This window comes from Vombatus ursinus, unplaced genomic scaffold (genome assembly GCF_900497805.2).
Source record: "Vombatus ursinus unplaced genomic scaffold, bare-nosed wombat genome assembly UNPS02014812.1, whole genome shotgun sequence".
NCBI lineage: Eukaryota > Metazoa > Chordata > Mammalia > Diprotodontia > Vombatidae > Vombatus > Vombatus ursinus.
In genome coordinates this window covers 95604169-95620200 of record NW_020954590.1, presented here as the reverse complement: position 1 = coordinate 95620200, position 16032 = coordinate 95604169, and the positions used below count along the sequence as shown (strand labels likewise).

The 16032-nt window shown below is 40.0% G+C and overlaps 1 protein-coding gene across 1 annotated transcript; it reads left to right on the top strand.

Annotated features, from left to right (window-relative positions):
* Positions 1–268: 268 nt before the first annotated feature.
* LOC114053914 (60S ribosomal protein L7) lies at positions 269–4392 on the top strand. Its single transcript, XM_027877045.1, has 7 exons — positions 269–371; positions 2035–2140; positions 2428–2594; positions 2827–2964; positions 3052–3161; positions 3546–3756; positions 4335–4392. The coding sequence occupies exons 1-6, from the start codon at positions 325–327 to the stop codon at positions 3752–3754; spliced, it is 777 nt and encodes a 258-aa protein (XP_027732846.1). The 5' UTR covers positions 269–324; the 3' UTR covers positions 3755–3756; positions 4335–4392.
* Positions 4393–16032: the final 11640 nt, after the last annotated feature.

Genomic DNA, 16032 nt, shown 5'->3' with positions numbered 1-16032 from the left:
TCTCCCAAGTCGTAAGTAGGTAGAAAACTCCCTACCCAAACACGGTTAATGAATGCTATACGTAGATTTAGGACCTCATGTTGTCAAGTAGGATAACACAAAAATGTTAGCATTGTGATGGAAAAGTTTAGTTGCATTCTTTTCCCCAGTACCTATTTCCTTCCGTAATTTGGTCAGAAGAGCCTCCAACCAGACATTACTTGAAATTTCGATTTCCGCGTTCAAAAGCAATCTAATCTGTCTCTCCTATACCCAGGCACTACCTCAGGCACCTATACATTTTAGGACCCCAACTCTTGCCAAGTCTTTAAGTGTTCAGTACGCATGCGCATACTTCCTCTTTTTCCAGCAGGAATCATGGCGGGCGTAGAGTAAGTAAACGCTGCTCCTCTTGAGAATCCTCCTCCATCCTCCAGAATGGAGGCTTACCTGCCCTCATTCCCTCGATCTGGCAGTAGCTTGGACCTTATGTTTCTTATTCATGTAGTTTGAATTTCATTTGGACGCGGGATTCCTCGAAACCGGGCCGGGATGCGGGCCGCCTTGGGGTGAATGGGAGGGAAGGTGTCGGGAGGAATTGGAGTAAGCCGGGGAGGGGGCCCGGCCTGCGGAGGCAGAGGCCGGAGCTTCGGGGGCTCTCGGGGCGCCACGTCCCTCCGCTCTGCTGCCGCCCCGCTGCCCGGGGTCGCCGGCGTCTTCCCCTTGCTCTTGCCTTGTGGCCAGGAGCCGTGCCGTGGCCCATGTTTGGAAGCCCCCGGTCTCTTTCCTAAAGTTCAGAGCGTTCGTTCCTCGGAGCCACAATGCTTTTAAGTTCCTGCAAATATTCCCATGAAAGAGTGGCGTTTAATGCGTGCACATAGTAGGCACTTAAACTTGGCATCCAACCTCAGTATGTTCCCTGCTTAGATAAGGTCTGTGAGAGATAAAAATTACAAGCCAAGTTCTTTTTTGTTTTTGTTTGGAAGGAATCCAGGTAGAAATCAGTTCTGGGTTTTTCGTTTGCTCCTGTTATGAATTTAAGTTTTTTGGGACTTCAGTTTATAGTAATTTCCAAGCATTCCCTCTTATCTCCTTGCTGTATTCTTGTATGTCCTAAGTCTTGATGCTTATATGTTTATATTCCCTCGATGAAATGAGTAGCTAATTGAAGGCAGTGCTTAAACTTTTTATGCTTGGCACATGAGTAATATAGTGCTTATGGGATACTAGGAATTTGAAGAAGTAACGTGTCTTTGGTTTGGGATTCCATATCAATGGTAAAACATACCTGTTATAGGAACTGGACTGGTAATTTAAGTATGTTGTCTAGAGTAGTGAGAGGTGACTTGCCCAGGGTGGCATAGCCAGTAGATGTTGGAGGGAAGGTTGTGATCTCAGGTCTTCCTGGCTCCAAGGTCTGCCACTTTAGCATTTCAGAAAAAATGCTGCACTGATATTTAAGGAAGAGCTGGTTCAAATAGCTCAGGTGTTGACCAACTGTTCTACCCTAGGCACGCCATTTAACCTCTCAACCTTAGTTTCCTCAACTATAAAATGGGGATAATAATAACACCTACCTTACAGCATTTTGTGAAGATAAGATGAGATACCTGTAAAGTGGTTTGCAAACCTTAAAGGCACAAGGAAAGTTAGTTATTGTCATGGGGTTTCCTTTTCATTTTCAAGTGAGGGTTCAACTGGAGGACTTCTGACCTCAATTCTAAAAATTCTGTGATATTAAAGTAGACATAAGAATATTGTAGAAATAATAGTAATAATAGCTAATGTTTTTATAGTGCTTGCCATATGCCAAGTTCTTCTCAAATATTATTTGATACTACTGCCTTGGGAGGTGGGTGCTACTATTGATTTGTCCAGGATCACATAGCTAGTTTAAGTGTCTTGAGTTTGGTTTTGAGTTCAGGTCTTCCAGACTTCAGACTCTTGTACTTCTTGTGTGCCTTAGTATATAATTGTATTTAGTGTTAGAATTATTAGATTCTGTTTGTTTGAAAGAGAAATACTAGTCAGGATTGTTGTTATTTTTTTATATAGAGAAAAGAAGAAGCTACCATCTGTTCCAGAATCCCTTCTGAAAAAGCGAAAGGCTTTTGCAATACTGAAGGCCAAACGCCTAAAGAAGAAGATGGCTGTAAAAAAGGTAATAGTATAGCACTTGATTTTAAGGAAGGCATTTCATTACTTCACCACCTAGAAGACAGAACTAATATTCACCTTTTTGGATTGAGACAAAGTTCTTGAGCAACAGTTTGGGATTGGACTGATAGACAATCTCCTTGAGATTTACTTAAGCAACATGATCTAAAGTGATTTTTTTTTTTTAGCACCTGGATACTGGGATGATATAGATAGTATTATCAATCAATATTTTGAAATAGTATTTGAATTAAAATTTTATTCAGTGACATGTGGATATTTCTTTTTCAGCTTCGTAAAATACGGAGGAAAGTTATCTATGAAAAAGCTAAAGCCTACCATAAGGAGTACAGACAGATGTACAGAAGTGAAATCCGGCTGGCTCGAATGGCACGCAAAGCTGGCAACTACTATGTACCTGCTGAACCGAAGTTAGCTTTTGTGATAAGAATCAGAGGGTAAGTTGAGTTCTGACTTGGGTTAAAGTTTTTTCATGAAATCCATAGCTTTCAATCCCAGGTGACTTGATTACCTGGCTCAGTAAACATTCAGATAAAAACCTTTATAGGACTGAAGCATGTATTCTTGCCTCTCAGAGTCTTTAAGACTATGACTGTTTTACTCTTACTATGGGGCACTAAAGGAAGTGAAAGCCTGATCAATTTTTTAATCCTTTTTTTCCCCCTCCAGTATCAATGGTGTTAGCCCAAAGGTCCGAAAAGTTTTGCAGCTTCTTCGTCTTCGCCAAATCTTCAATGGCACTTTTGTTAAGCTTAACAAGGCTTCCATTAACATGTTGAGGATTGTGGAACCATACATTGCATGGGGGTAAGGAGTTCTTCCTGTTTTAATTTCATTCACATTAATGAAATAATTCCTTTACTAATACACACCTAATTTTTTTGTTTATTTTAGTTACCCAAACCTGAAGTCTGTGAACGACCTGATTTACAAACGTGGTTATGGCAAGATCAAGAAACAGAGAATTGCCCTGACAGATAATGCCCTTATTGCAAAATCTCTTGGTAAGTTTGGCCTATTTAGGGGGATTGTTGTAGAATTTAGAGCAAGAATGTTTATTATTATTGGTTCATTTAACAGAAGACAAAATTAAGTGTGCAAGAGAGGTCTCTTGCCCCCAGTTATACAGGGTAACAGCACAACCAGGATTCTAACCCTAGTCTAAAGATCTGGTGCTCTTCCCAGTAGACTAAGATTTGGACTCTATACATGTTAGCTATATGTTACAGTAAGATGATATGTTTTGAGTTAGTTTAGCCAGTGAATTCTAGCATCGGAAATGTAATATATTCCATTGCTTTGAACTTTTAAAGCTATCTCTAACAATGAACATATGTTTGAATAAATGGATCATAGTTTATAAAAGTAATAGCCCAAGTAAATTTCAGGTAAATATGGAATTATCTGCATGGAGGACTTGATCCATGAGATCTACACTGTTGGCAAACACTTTAAAGCTGCCAACAACTTCCTGTGGCCCTTCAAATTATCTTCGCCACGAGGCGGAATGAAGAAAAAGACTACACATTTTGTGGAAGGTGGAGATGCTGGTAACAGGGAAGACCAGATCAACAGGCTTATTAGAAGAATGAACTAAAGGTGAGTTTCAAGCATTTTGAGGGTTTTTTTTTCCCCCTTTTTGGCTAGGCAGTAGGGTTAAATGACTTGCTCAGGGTCACAAAGCTAGTAAGTGTCAAGTGTCTGAGGCCAGATTTGAACTCAGGTCCTCCTGACTCCAAGGCTAGAGCTCTATCCACTGTGCCACCTAGCTGCCCCAAGGAAATTTTTTTTCTTTTCAGATTTCGTAACATTGATGGTTAGATTTGAGGGCTATGTTTCAAACCTTTGGGGCAGAAACCAGTAAGAATATTCTTAGTTCAGTTTCTGTGAATAAGTTAATTAACTTATTTAATTTAAATAAGTTTAGTTGGGCAGAGATCATTAGGTCAGACAGTCTTATTTGAAGGAGTGGTGGTTGTGACTGCTTTATTATTTTTTGTGGATTATGTTTAGTGTCCCATGCTTAAAGGATACTTTATGTAAGAGAAAAAACATTTCTAACTGATGGGTTATTTACTTTAAAAAATCACTTGCATCTGATATATTTAGTCTGTGATATTAATTTGAGCTAATGTGTTTGAGTAAGTTTTAATGTCTTTTTTTTTTCCCATTTCCAGGTCTCTAACATGATTATTTTTCTAATGGTCTGTTAATAAAAATGCCTGACAAAATTGATACTTGCTTTATTGGACACATTTCTGATTAATCAGGTTATGTGCTTGCCCCTGTCCTTAAAGCGGAATGAAGTTCAGGGCTAGGGACCTAGAGAGAGAAACCCTGGAGAAGAGAGAGCATGGGGTATATTTGGGGTCCAATCCACTAGGACCACATCAGCATGTTGCTTTCAGACATTGCTTGAGGACTGTACCCTACAAAATAACACAACTCTACCTGCAGTACATGTAGCTGTAACTAGAGAAAATACAACTTTTATTTGTAGGGAATGTTTTGACAATGTCATTATTGACACAAATTTCCTCCTTATTTAGAAACTGGTTAAAATGGACTTCTGGATCTGTGTCTGACTTCTGAAGTTTTCATCAGTTTTCACTTTTTTACTAAATTTCAGGGCATCACAGCCATTCATATACCTATTGTTTGTGTCACATTGTTTGAATCTTTGTAGTTTATGGCCCTTGCCTAGAAAAGGGGTTTTTCATCTTTTTTTGTGTCAAAGACCTTGGGCAATCTGATGAAAGCAACTGATCCCCTCTCAGACTGTTTTTAATAAATGCATAAAGTAAAATACACAGGATTACAAGGGAAACCAATGAAATGGCAATAGTAGGGGGTATTTTTGTTTTTTTCCATAGACCCCAAGTTAAGAACCTTTGGCCCAACTGACAGGCTAGAAACTGGAAACTGTTCCTGAGTGATTACCTCTGTTTGCCAGAAGTAATCTTGGAATTTCCTCTGGCATTTTGTACCCTTGAACATTTAACACATTTTAATCATAATTATTTAGGTCTCTTTCTTAGTCCTGTTACTTAGTCTTATTTCACATTTGTGTAGGTATTTACCTATTATTACTACCTATACAAGGTAATTTGGTAAATGCCAAAAAAAAAACCCAAACCAAATAATCAGGAAAAATCACTGAACAATTGGATGCTCCTCTGTGCTTTATATAGCTTCAATTCCCTATGCCCCACACACCCCCCTAATTCTCACACCACCACCACCTCCTCCCCCCCATACAGTACGTTACTTGGGCCATCAACTGCTTCCCTGTGTCATCAGTATGCCTTCTAAAACAGGCCATTATTGGACCAATATGGTTTATCATCTCAACTGGATTATAACCTGGCAGAGTTTATATACCTCTTATATGCATATTTCTTAGTATGATAGGTACTCAAAAATAGTGGATCTTGGAAGGGAACAATGAATGTAGAAGCCAAAGACTAATTGTTTAAAAATGGAGTGGGGAATATTTGATGAAGACAGGATGTAAAACACAAGGACTATGTCAGCCTATGTTGTGAGAAGGAAAGATAAGTTAAGAGTTAGGTTATAGAAGGCTTTGACTATACTATTAGGAACTGTGCCCAGTTAATGGGAAGTGATTAAAGGTTTATGCTCTAGCAGGTAACATCTGTCATTTTATAGAGCTTTGTTTACAAAATGTTTTGATCGATCTTAGTATGCCACTTGAGCCCACCCTTAGTAGGAGGTGCTTAGCAAACTGCTTGATTCAGTAAGGCATTGAAGTAGAACTACCTTGTTGGCAGAGAAACATGAAATGATAACTAAGTCATCTGCAGAGGTGAGAGTTGCAGTTAAGAGTAAATAAGATCTCAGAAGATTATATAAAAGAGCAGAAAGAAGCAGAATCGTTCGAGAAGAGACCACATTTGGGGGTCTGGAGAAAACATCCAAGAACCAGGGTCCCACTCAGGCTCGGGACAAAGGAGGAATTTGATTTTACAGTAATAACGCTGAGGAGTCTGGGATGCTAAGAAAAGGGAAAAGGCCATTATCCTTAAGCGTCATCTATCTTACCCACTTAAGTTTCGGAATGAGACTGGTTGAGAAGGGTTCAGACTAGAACTGGAAGGAGGATCATGACCAACGCATTAAGAGCACACAGTAGGTCCAGAAACTCCCATACTCTATAATGGGGCAAGCACTGGAACATCCAGGTTGTGCCTACAGATTTTTCACTTTTCACTTTGGGTTCTCCGGGAAGATATGGAATAGCCGAGGAAGGAGAGAGCCGCCCAGACCAGTTTCACACCTGCCGCGTAGTGTCCAGCCTTCCGCCCTCTCCGGCTCCCCGGAGGCTGCCTCTCATTGGTCCCCAGCCCTGAGGCCCGACGCTGCTCCGGGGGCCCGCAGGCCCCGCCTTCCCGCCCCTCCCGGCCTCGCGCGCCGGGCACCTAGCAACGCGCGCGCGCGGCGTGGGGGTGGCGGCCGCCGTCTCCGCCCCCGCTGGGGTCGGCTGTAGCGCAGCTGGGGGCCAGGGAGGACACGCCGGGCCCCAGGAGGACTCTCTGCCCTCCTCATGGGGCTCCGGGCCGCCGGCCGAGGGGTACGCTCGCTGCTGGCTGCGGGGACCTCGCCGCCCGCCCCGGGCCGGCCGGAGACCACGCCGGGATGAGCCGGAGCGACCGCTCCCGGGAGGGTGAGAGCGGGCGGGGGCGGGGCGAATCCGAGCCTGAGCCGGAGCCTGGGGGGCAGCGGCGTGGCGTGGCGCCGCGCGGGTGATCTCACGGCTTCCCAGCAAAGCAACTCTGGTTTATCTCCAGAAGGGGTAACTGAGGCGGGCCGGGCTGGAAGTGCGGGTGGTCTGACTCCAAGTTCACCGGTAATGATGGATCGGGGATCACGTCCCTTTGGCTGGGGTGTGAGCACGTGTGATCCTGCTCACATCGCCCCCCTTTCACTAACTTGTACACTCAACTAAGAGATATGGGGGTGAGGGTGGGGGTGGGGAGGGGAGAGGAAGAAGACCCTGGAGGAGGGGAAGCCCCTAAGGCAGAAACAGCTTTTAGATGCTGTGCTGACGTCTGGATGACCTTGGTTTGGTAACCGAGTGGATGGAGGAAACAAGAATAGCTAGAACTTAAGTGGAGACCCAGAAATCGTTTAATAGAGATTCTACAACACTGCCTTACATTTAAAGGATACTTTATGAATCACAAAGGGTTTTCTTCTTAACATCCCTGTGAGGTATAGGTGGATTATTCTTATTTTAGAGACAGGAAACCAGTAAGTGACTTGCTTACGGTTACACAACCCACTAAGTGTTGGAAATGCAATTTCAGCACCGGTCTCCTGAGTCCAAATTGAGCACACTTTTCAGGATACATTATCTTTCTAGAAAGGAATATGCACAGAGAAAGGGAAACTCTAGTCAAGATTAGATAGCTGGAAATGTCTGGAGGTAATAGGGAAACGTGGATAAGGGTAACACAATTTAATGGACTCAAGTTCAGATACCTTTGGATTTGGGAGGATTGAGATTCATTAATGAGGAGGAAGAAAACAGGTGCCTCTGCAGGAGAAGTATAGAAATGAGTTCATTGTTTAGAGGAGGAAGCCCAAGTTAAAACTGAGAGGAAACAAAGCTAGAAGTGTCTAAAAGGATTATAGACAAAAGTAATTGGCCAGGTGAATTTAGTTAGGAGAAAAATAAGTGTGCAAATCGAATGAGAGGATTGGTAAGTAAATTAGGTGAAATAACATTTAAGGTGATGAGAGTATATCCATAAGGAAATTAAGGGAGCTGCATGAGTATGGCAGCGTAAATCTGTGATGATATACTTAAGGTATAAGTAGTATGGTATGAATGAATGGCTTCCCAATAGTGGATTTCAGGAGACATTTTTAGGTATATTTAAATTGGGAATGAGAGATAGCTAAGTAGATATGGCTGGAATGATGGAGTGGAAGGTATAAAGGAGAGGACGAAGGTTAGAAAAGACAAGAGAACAACAGATGTACACACATGGGGTAAAATAGACAAATCCATCTCAGAGCCAAATAAAGTAAAGGTGTTTTTGGACAGAGAACTGAGGAAAGTTTTGGATAGGATTAAAAGTCAGAACTACTGGAAAGAAGTTAAGTATAGCTTGTTTTTATGTGATGTATTCCATTCCTGCCTGGATCTTGTTTTATCTAATTTTTAAGTTGCTAATTTGTATTAAGTCATTAAATGTATGGCTGACCTGTAAAGACTTGGGTGCTAAAGGAATGGATATTTTTTTCCTTCAATAGGGGTCACCCTTCCCATTAAATCAATTGTGTGACTTTGGGGATATTGCTTTTGGACAAGAGTGGATATAAAAATGTATCTCCTGTTTTGTAATTTTAACAAGGTGGCAAATCGTGGTTTGTAAAAGCCAAATATTGCTTGTTGTCCAGAAGCAAAACCGAGAGATTGGGGCACAAAGAATATAACCATAGAATCTTAGAATGTTTGAACTAGGAGAAATCTTAGATCAACTTGTCCAACTATCTCATTTGGAAGAAGATGAAGCCGAGGCCCAGAAAAGTGTGTAATGACTTGCTTAGGATCACATAATGAAGCTAATGGTAGATCTAGGCCCAAACCCCAGGAATCCGTCTTCCCAGTTCAGTGATCTTTCCACTGACTCTCAAAAGTACGTCATTATGAGACAGCTAGGTGGTACAGTGGATAGAGCACTGGACCTGGAGTCAGGAGGACCTGGGTTCAAATTCAGCTTAAGATGCTTGACATTTAGCAGTGTGACCCTGGGCAAGTCACTTAACCCTGATTGCCTCAACCCCATCTCTCCCCAAGTACAGCCTTATTATTATCCTGTGTTACTTTGTGAATGGAAAGTTTTAACATTGGCCTCTTTCTAAAACCATAAACACTTATTAGCTTATACAGAGAAATTGCAGTTAGATATTTAGACAGCAAACAGAAAACTGAATTTTTCCATATGTTTTAGGTAGGCTAAAGATGACTTGAAGCAAGAAGTGTGGCAAATTTGTTATTTTTCTGTGATTAGGCAATAATTAAATAAGCTCCATTTTTTTTTTAGTAATGAAATTCTCATCAGTTTTTAATCATTTTTTAAAAAGTAACAACTTTCTTCAATAAAACAGCTCTACTGGAACATGATATTTGTTTGGAATCTGTTCTATTATTCGGAGACTTCAAAAGATATTTAATGTTTTGAAATTAATCACACTAATTTCAAATAACACATGAATACTTAATAATAAATATTTGGCATTTTCCATCCCTTTTATCTGAAATTCCAAGAAATTCAATAAAATAAAGCCATCTTTTTTTTTTTTTTTGAAGGTAAGAAAACTTAATCTGAAGAATGGTTTAATAGTATGGCAGCCAAAAAAGTTAATGTGATCCTAAGCTGCATTTTAAAAGAAGTATAATGACTGAACAAAAATTAATAGTAACATTGTCCACTGCCCTGATCAGTGTATAAAACTCCACATCAGGAGTTTTTTGTTCAATTTGGGTACCACATATTAGGAAGGACACTCATAAAGAACTGAGGTGGGTACAAGCAAGATAGTAAGAGGTGTGGAGACCATGCCATATGAGGATTGGTTGCACTAATTAGAGAGATTTAGTCTGAAAAACAGAAGATTTAAGGAGCACGTGATAGTAGTTAAGAAATGAAGGGCCTTCAGGTGAAAGAGGGATTAAGTTTATTCTGCTTGTCCTCAGATGGCAGAATGGGGAACAGATTTAGGCAAGGAAGCAGATTTAGGCTTGGTGTAAAGAAAAACAGTTACAATTATCTAAGAGTGGAATGTGTTTCCATTGACAGGTGGTAGGATGTCCACTCATTAGAGGTGCTGGGGATTCTTTCTTCAGATATGTTTTGGACTTGGATGGCCACTGAATTCTGTCCCTGTTTTGAAGTTTTGTGATTTCAGTAATTTGTTTTGATTGGTTCCAGAGGCCAGGACTGACAGTAAGGGGTAGAAGTTGAAGAGAGATTTAGGCTTGATTTAAGGAAAAACTTTGTGATGGATTTGTTCAAAAGTGTAATAAGTTGGTTCAAGAGGTAATAGGTTCCCCACGCTGGAGGTGAGCACTTGCTTGAGATACTGAGATTTTCAGATACAAGTTAGACCAGATGATTAGATAAACTTGGAAAACCTGTCCAACTATGATTGTGAACTGAGCCGGAATGAAATTAACCAACATGAACAGGAATACCCAACTAATGATTAGTGAAGGCACAGGTGTTGAGCACAGAATTTTTGTCTTTGTCTCTATAGAGAAATTATAATTTTTGTCTTTTGGAAATTTTAAAAATATTTTTATGTTTTAGAATCATTCCCATCAGAATTAAATTACTTGCTGTCCACATGCAGTCTAAGAAGGTGAGCATTGTATGTTGTGATTTATTAAATATTGCATTGTTGAACAAGTTTATTTGCATAAAACTCTTTCTACCTTATACTTTGAATGAATGCCTACACTGTGTTTATATTCTCAATGTTGTTGAGATTAGAAGGAACTTAAGGTCAGAGGGTTTGTCCTTTTCATTGAATTACATAAACTTAGTATGTATGACCACGATTTTTTTTTTCTCCCCAAATGAGAGGAAAAATCTTAATTCTAGGTTCAAACTGTTTGGATTGTAAACTGAGAATGTTAGCAAGAGTTCAGATAGTGGTAGATATGAGATCATGCTGCCAACGTTTTAACTGGGTCCTATATCTCCCTACAGTGGAAAGGGCAAAAATATGGATACCTGGTTTCTGGTCCTGGCTCTGCAAATGAATGGATATAAGAGCTAGGACAAAACATTTAACATCCAGTCATTAGTTTTTTTTTAAACTTTCAAATATCATAATAAGTCCTACTATTTATTATTGCCAGTGGAGAGTGGAAAGAAATGTCGTGTAGTGAAAAAAACTCCTGAATTTGGAGTCAGAAGACATGGCTCACACCTATATGACCTTGGGCCAGTCACTTGTCCTCTCTGGCTTTTAGTTTCCTTATCTGTAAAATGAGTCCCTTTTAACTCCAGGGAATTCTTACTCCCATCTTGGCTGATCTCACCAATAGCAGTCACATACTTAAAAATTGGATGACCTCACCACTTATAAATTATATGATCTTCAAGATAGAATCTTAGAAATTTCTGCCTTCTGATTGTAACCTCCTATCTTTCCATTTTTTCTACCCTTTCATTCATAATAAGCCGTTTTTTCACTTTCGTAATGATCTCTGGTTTCTTGACTCACCCCCACCCTTCCATTATGCTCCTGTTTTGCCTCTTTCTTTTTGACTTCACTTGCCTCTCTGTAGCCACCTTAATGATTGATTATCTCCCACTCTTGAATCCTCTTTACTTTTGTCTTTCCCAGACTCCTATTTTATTCCCTACAGCAATGTCATAAACCTTTTTCTCTTCAAGCTCTTACTCCCACACTTGAAACAGATGACCTGATCTCTCACTTGTTTAAGAAGATCAAGGTTATCTGAGGTCTTGTAATTCTTGTCCCCTAAACCTGCCCATTTCCACAGTCCTCTTTGGCTGCTGAGGCCATAACCATTCTTGTATTCACAGATTGGTGTCTTCAGAGTCATCTTTGACTTATCCCTTTCCCTCATCTGATTTATGAAGTCTTATTGGTTCTACATTCCCAACATGTCCTCTTTTCTGCACACACAGCCATCAGCTTTCACCTGGGCTATTCTAACAGTCTCCTTCTTGGTCTTTGTACTTCTAGGCTCTCTTCAACCCATTCTCTACACATCTACCAACATAGTCTTTGTAAGGAAATGTCTGACCATGTCATTCTGCTCAGAAACCTTTAGGAATTCCCTTTTGCCTCTAAGATCAAATAGGAACTCTTTGGCCTAGCTTTTAAAAACCGTCACAGCTTGGCCCCCACATATCAGTCCAGCTGCATTTTATACCTCTTACTTCACTTCAGGAACTCTCTGTTCCCGCAGTACTAGACTGCTATATGCTTCATCTTTTGTATCCGTGTATTTGCAGGAATCGTTTCTCTTCCACCCAGAGGCCTTGTTTTCTTTTTTTTTTTCCTCGTTTTCTTTTAAGGCTCATTTCAGGTGCATCTTCCTTTTTGAAGCCTTCCTTAATTTCCATATTGTTAGTTCTCTTTCCCTCTTCAGTTTTAGTTGTGTTACATTTATTTGTAGAGATGTTGTGTCCCAGTTGCAGAATGTAAGCTCCTGGAGGCCAATGGCTGTCTTTGTGTCCTTAGTGCTTAGTTGATCTCTCACCTAATTGTAGGTACCTAATGTTTGTGGAATTGAATTACTTTATTCCCCTAGAGTTCTTGAAAAAGCCTCCTGAATTCTATAGCACCATCACAATCTTTTTTCTAGTATTTTATTCACAGAAGGCTTTGTGATTTTAGAAGATTTTAGAGCTAAAGAGGCCTTAGAGATTACTCAGTTATATTACCTTAGAATTTTAGTGTTGGAGCAGGTTATCTCATCTAGCCTCACTGCCTGTAGCCTGAATCCTTGTACAACATCCCTGACAGGTCAATATCCAACTTTTGTTTGACTTATTGCAGTGGTTGACAATTACAGTCACTATCTGTCAAGGTAGCCTGTTGCCATTTTTAGATTGCTTCATTTTTTAGGAAGTTCTTCCATACATTAAGCTGCAATCTGTCTCCCTATCACTTTTACTTGTTGGTACCAATTCTCTCCTCTGAAGCAAAATAAATTTAATTCCTCTTGGAACTGATGGTTCTACAAATATTTTTCAAATGTTATCATGTCCTAGACAGCTTGGTGGCTCAGTGCATAAAATGCTGGGCCTGGAGTAAGGAAGACATGAGTTCAAATCCAGCCTCAGACATTTACTAGCTGTGTGACCCTAGGTAAGTCACTTAACCTCTGTTTACCGTAATCTGCTGGAGAAGGAAATGGCAAAGCACTTCAGTATCTTTGCCAAGAAAACCCTATGGACAGCATTGGTGTGCTGTGGTCCCATGGGGTCATAAAAGTCTGACAGAACTGCACAACTGAACAGTAACAAAAATCATGTCCTTTGCTGAGTCTTTTCTCTTCCAACTCTTTCAATTTGTTTGGTTCTGATGAAATATGATATTGAGTCCCTTCGCTATCCTGTTTGTCCTTTAGTAGATTTATCCACTTTGTCAGTATCTCTCCTAAAACATGATTCCCAAAACAGAATTCAACACTCTGAATATGCAGTGTTATAATATGAGTGTTACTATCACTTCTCTCTTTCTGATCACTCTATGTCTCTTAATTCTGGCTACTATCACATTAGCTTTTTGGAAGTCTTCTTACAGCCATTGAACTTTTAGTTCTCTAAGATTCTTTGAGATGAATAGCTGTTTAGCTAGATATTCCCTCCCAAACCCTTGTATTATTATTCTTTTTAACCTAAATGTAAGACTTAAAATTTAGTATTTTAAAATTTCATCCCTTTAGGATATAGAATTGGAAATTACTTTAGAAACCATAGGCAACTTTCCCATGTTATAGATGTGATAACTGTGGCCTAGAAAGGTTAAGTTACTTATTCAAGGTTACACTTTATTGTGGTTGTTTCATTTCAGTCATGTTCAACTCTCTGTGACCCCATCTGGGGTTTTCTTGGCAGAGATACTGGAGTGGTTTGCCATTTCCTTCTGCTCATTTTACAGATGAGGAAACCGAGACAAATAGAGTTAAATGACTTGCTCAGGGTCACACAGCTAGGAAGTGTCTGAGGTCAGATTTGAACTCAGGAAGATGAGTTTTCCTGACTCCAGGGCCAGCACTCTATCCCCTGGGCCACCTAGACACTCCAGCAACCACCTGACTGCCCCCAAGGTTACACAGAGAAAAGGAGAAAAAAATAAACTCCAGAGATGACCACAAGAACTTTGATTTAAAATAGTGCACTTTCCACTACACTACACTGCTCATGTATTACTTTAATCAGTCCAACAATTAATTGTATAGATGAAGAAACTGAAGCTCAGAGAAGTTAAATAAGTTGTCCAAGGTTATCCAGCTCATTAGTAGCAGACTAGTATTATGATCCAGTACAGAGTTTTTCTAGTACATGACTTACATTCTCCTAAGGATAGGATTGGAAACCTTGTTTCTGTTGAAAATCCCATATACAGAAATAAGTAAAAAAACAACTTAAGGTGATTTTAGGGTTTTTTTTTTAATAAAAATAAATACAAAATGTTCCATTTAACTCTGTATAAATTAAAAATGGTGAACATCTCTTAAAATAACCCCATTTACCAAACTATACTACGGTTCTATATTGTGACCAGTCAAAAGAGGGAGAAAAAAGGAGAAATGAAGGAAAGAGACAGACTAAAGAGACAAATGTATACTCAGAAATACTGAAAAAGACTGAGAGGTCACAGAGGGAACAAACAAAGAGACAGGTGCTGAATAAGAAACTGAAACATAAATCTCCAATAACCCAGAGAAGCACATACGGAGCATCAGAAGAGAAACGCTGGAGCTACAGATGGACTTTCACGAAGATTCATCTTAATCCTGTGTCCTTTTAGGCCATGGTTAAGGCTGATCAAAGTTGTGTTGTATTTTTAACAAGTATAAATGTAAATGGAGAGGCAGAGTATTGTGGGGGAAAGAGTGCTGGATGTGGAGTTAGTAGAGTGAGGTTCATCCCATTGTACCTCAAACCCTTACTGGCTTAGTGACCCATGGGCATGCTTTTTGACATCTCAGAAATCCAGAGGCCTTATCTACCCAATGCGGATAATAGTATCTTAGGACATCGCCCTCTGGGTCAGATGGAATTAAATTGAAGACCTTGGCCTTCCTGTGGGTCAGTAGTTCCCTTATGATTTTCTTAGTTCTTCTTCAGCTAATTTTCTAATCCTTTAGTGGTAGAAAGCAACCTCACTTTTCAATTCCTTTTCAAAGGGAATAAGAAGTACTGTTCTCTAGTTCACTCTTTGCTAATCTTTTAAAAATTTCATTGTCGTTTCACTTGTAAATTTCAAAATTTGCCACAGTCCATCTTAGAGGCAAGTGTCTACACTCACTGGGGAAAAAATTGGGATGAAAGTTACTATTTTGAGAAAATATTGATGGAGATGGTCATAAAGAGATTGGATTAGGACAGGGAAGACAAGGTATGTCCTCTGAGCCTGTTTGGTTTACGATAACGAATAGGAACTAGAGGAGAAATTGGAGAGAGAAGAGCTGCAGTGGTCACTGGGCTCTTATGGTAAAGGTGGTAAGTCCAGAAATGAAAGTCAGGGCTCAAATAGGAGGCTATAGTTCCTCAATTACAGTCAGATTATGACTCAGGGGGGACATGTAGTGTGACAGGGAAGAGCAGAAAGTATCAGACACATGCCTGTGCTGATGGCCCTGACAGCAGTATGTGCAGTCAGAATTTCAAGGAAACCCCAGTTTACAGTCCCTTGCTACAGTTAGGTCTTCCTGAGACATTGCTTAGTTAACATTGTTTTAGTCTGACATACTCAAGCATTCCTTACCAGACTAAATAATAGAGAGGTTTGTCTTGTTTTAGAACTGCTGTTATCTTATTTTTTCATTGCTCTATGATTTTTCATTCTTTTATCTAGATGTTTTTGAGTATTTTGTTGTTTGTATCCTTACCTGTGTGGACTAGTATTCAGGACCATTGAAATAAAGGTAGGGGCACAAATAATAACACATTCAATAACATTGACGTGAAACAGTGAAGACCAATGAATTATCAAAGACATTGAGATAGAAAGGGGAAAACCTTCATGGGGGAACCCCACCCCCATCTGCAGCCATACTAGTTTCAGCTAAAAGAAGCCAGGGAGACCTAATCTGCTTCAACCTAGAATCTGGATTTTTACTGTGCCCTGGGT

Coding starts and splice junctions, on each gene's coding strand:
- LOC114053914 (XM_027877045.1), top strand. CDS start 325: ATGCGCATACTTCCTCTTTTTCCAGCAGGAATCATGGCGGGCGTAGA. Junction 372..2,034: donor GGAATCATGGCGGGCGTAGA/GTAAGTAAACGC, acceptor TTTTTTATATAG/AGAAAAGAAGAAGCTACCAT. Junction 2,141..2,427: donor AGAAGATGGCTGTAAAAAAG/GTAATAGTATAG, acceptor TTTCTTTTTCAG/CTTCGTAAAATACGGAGGAA.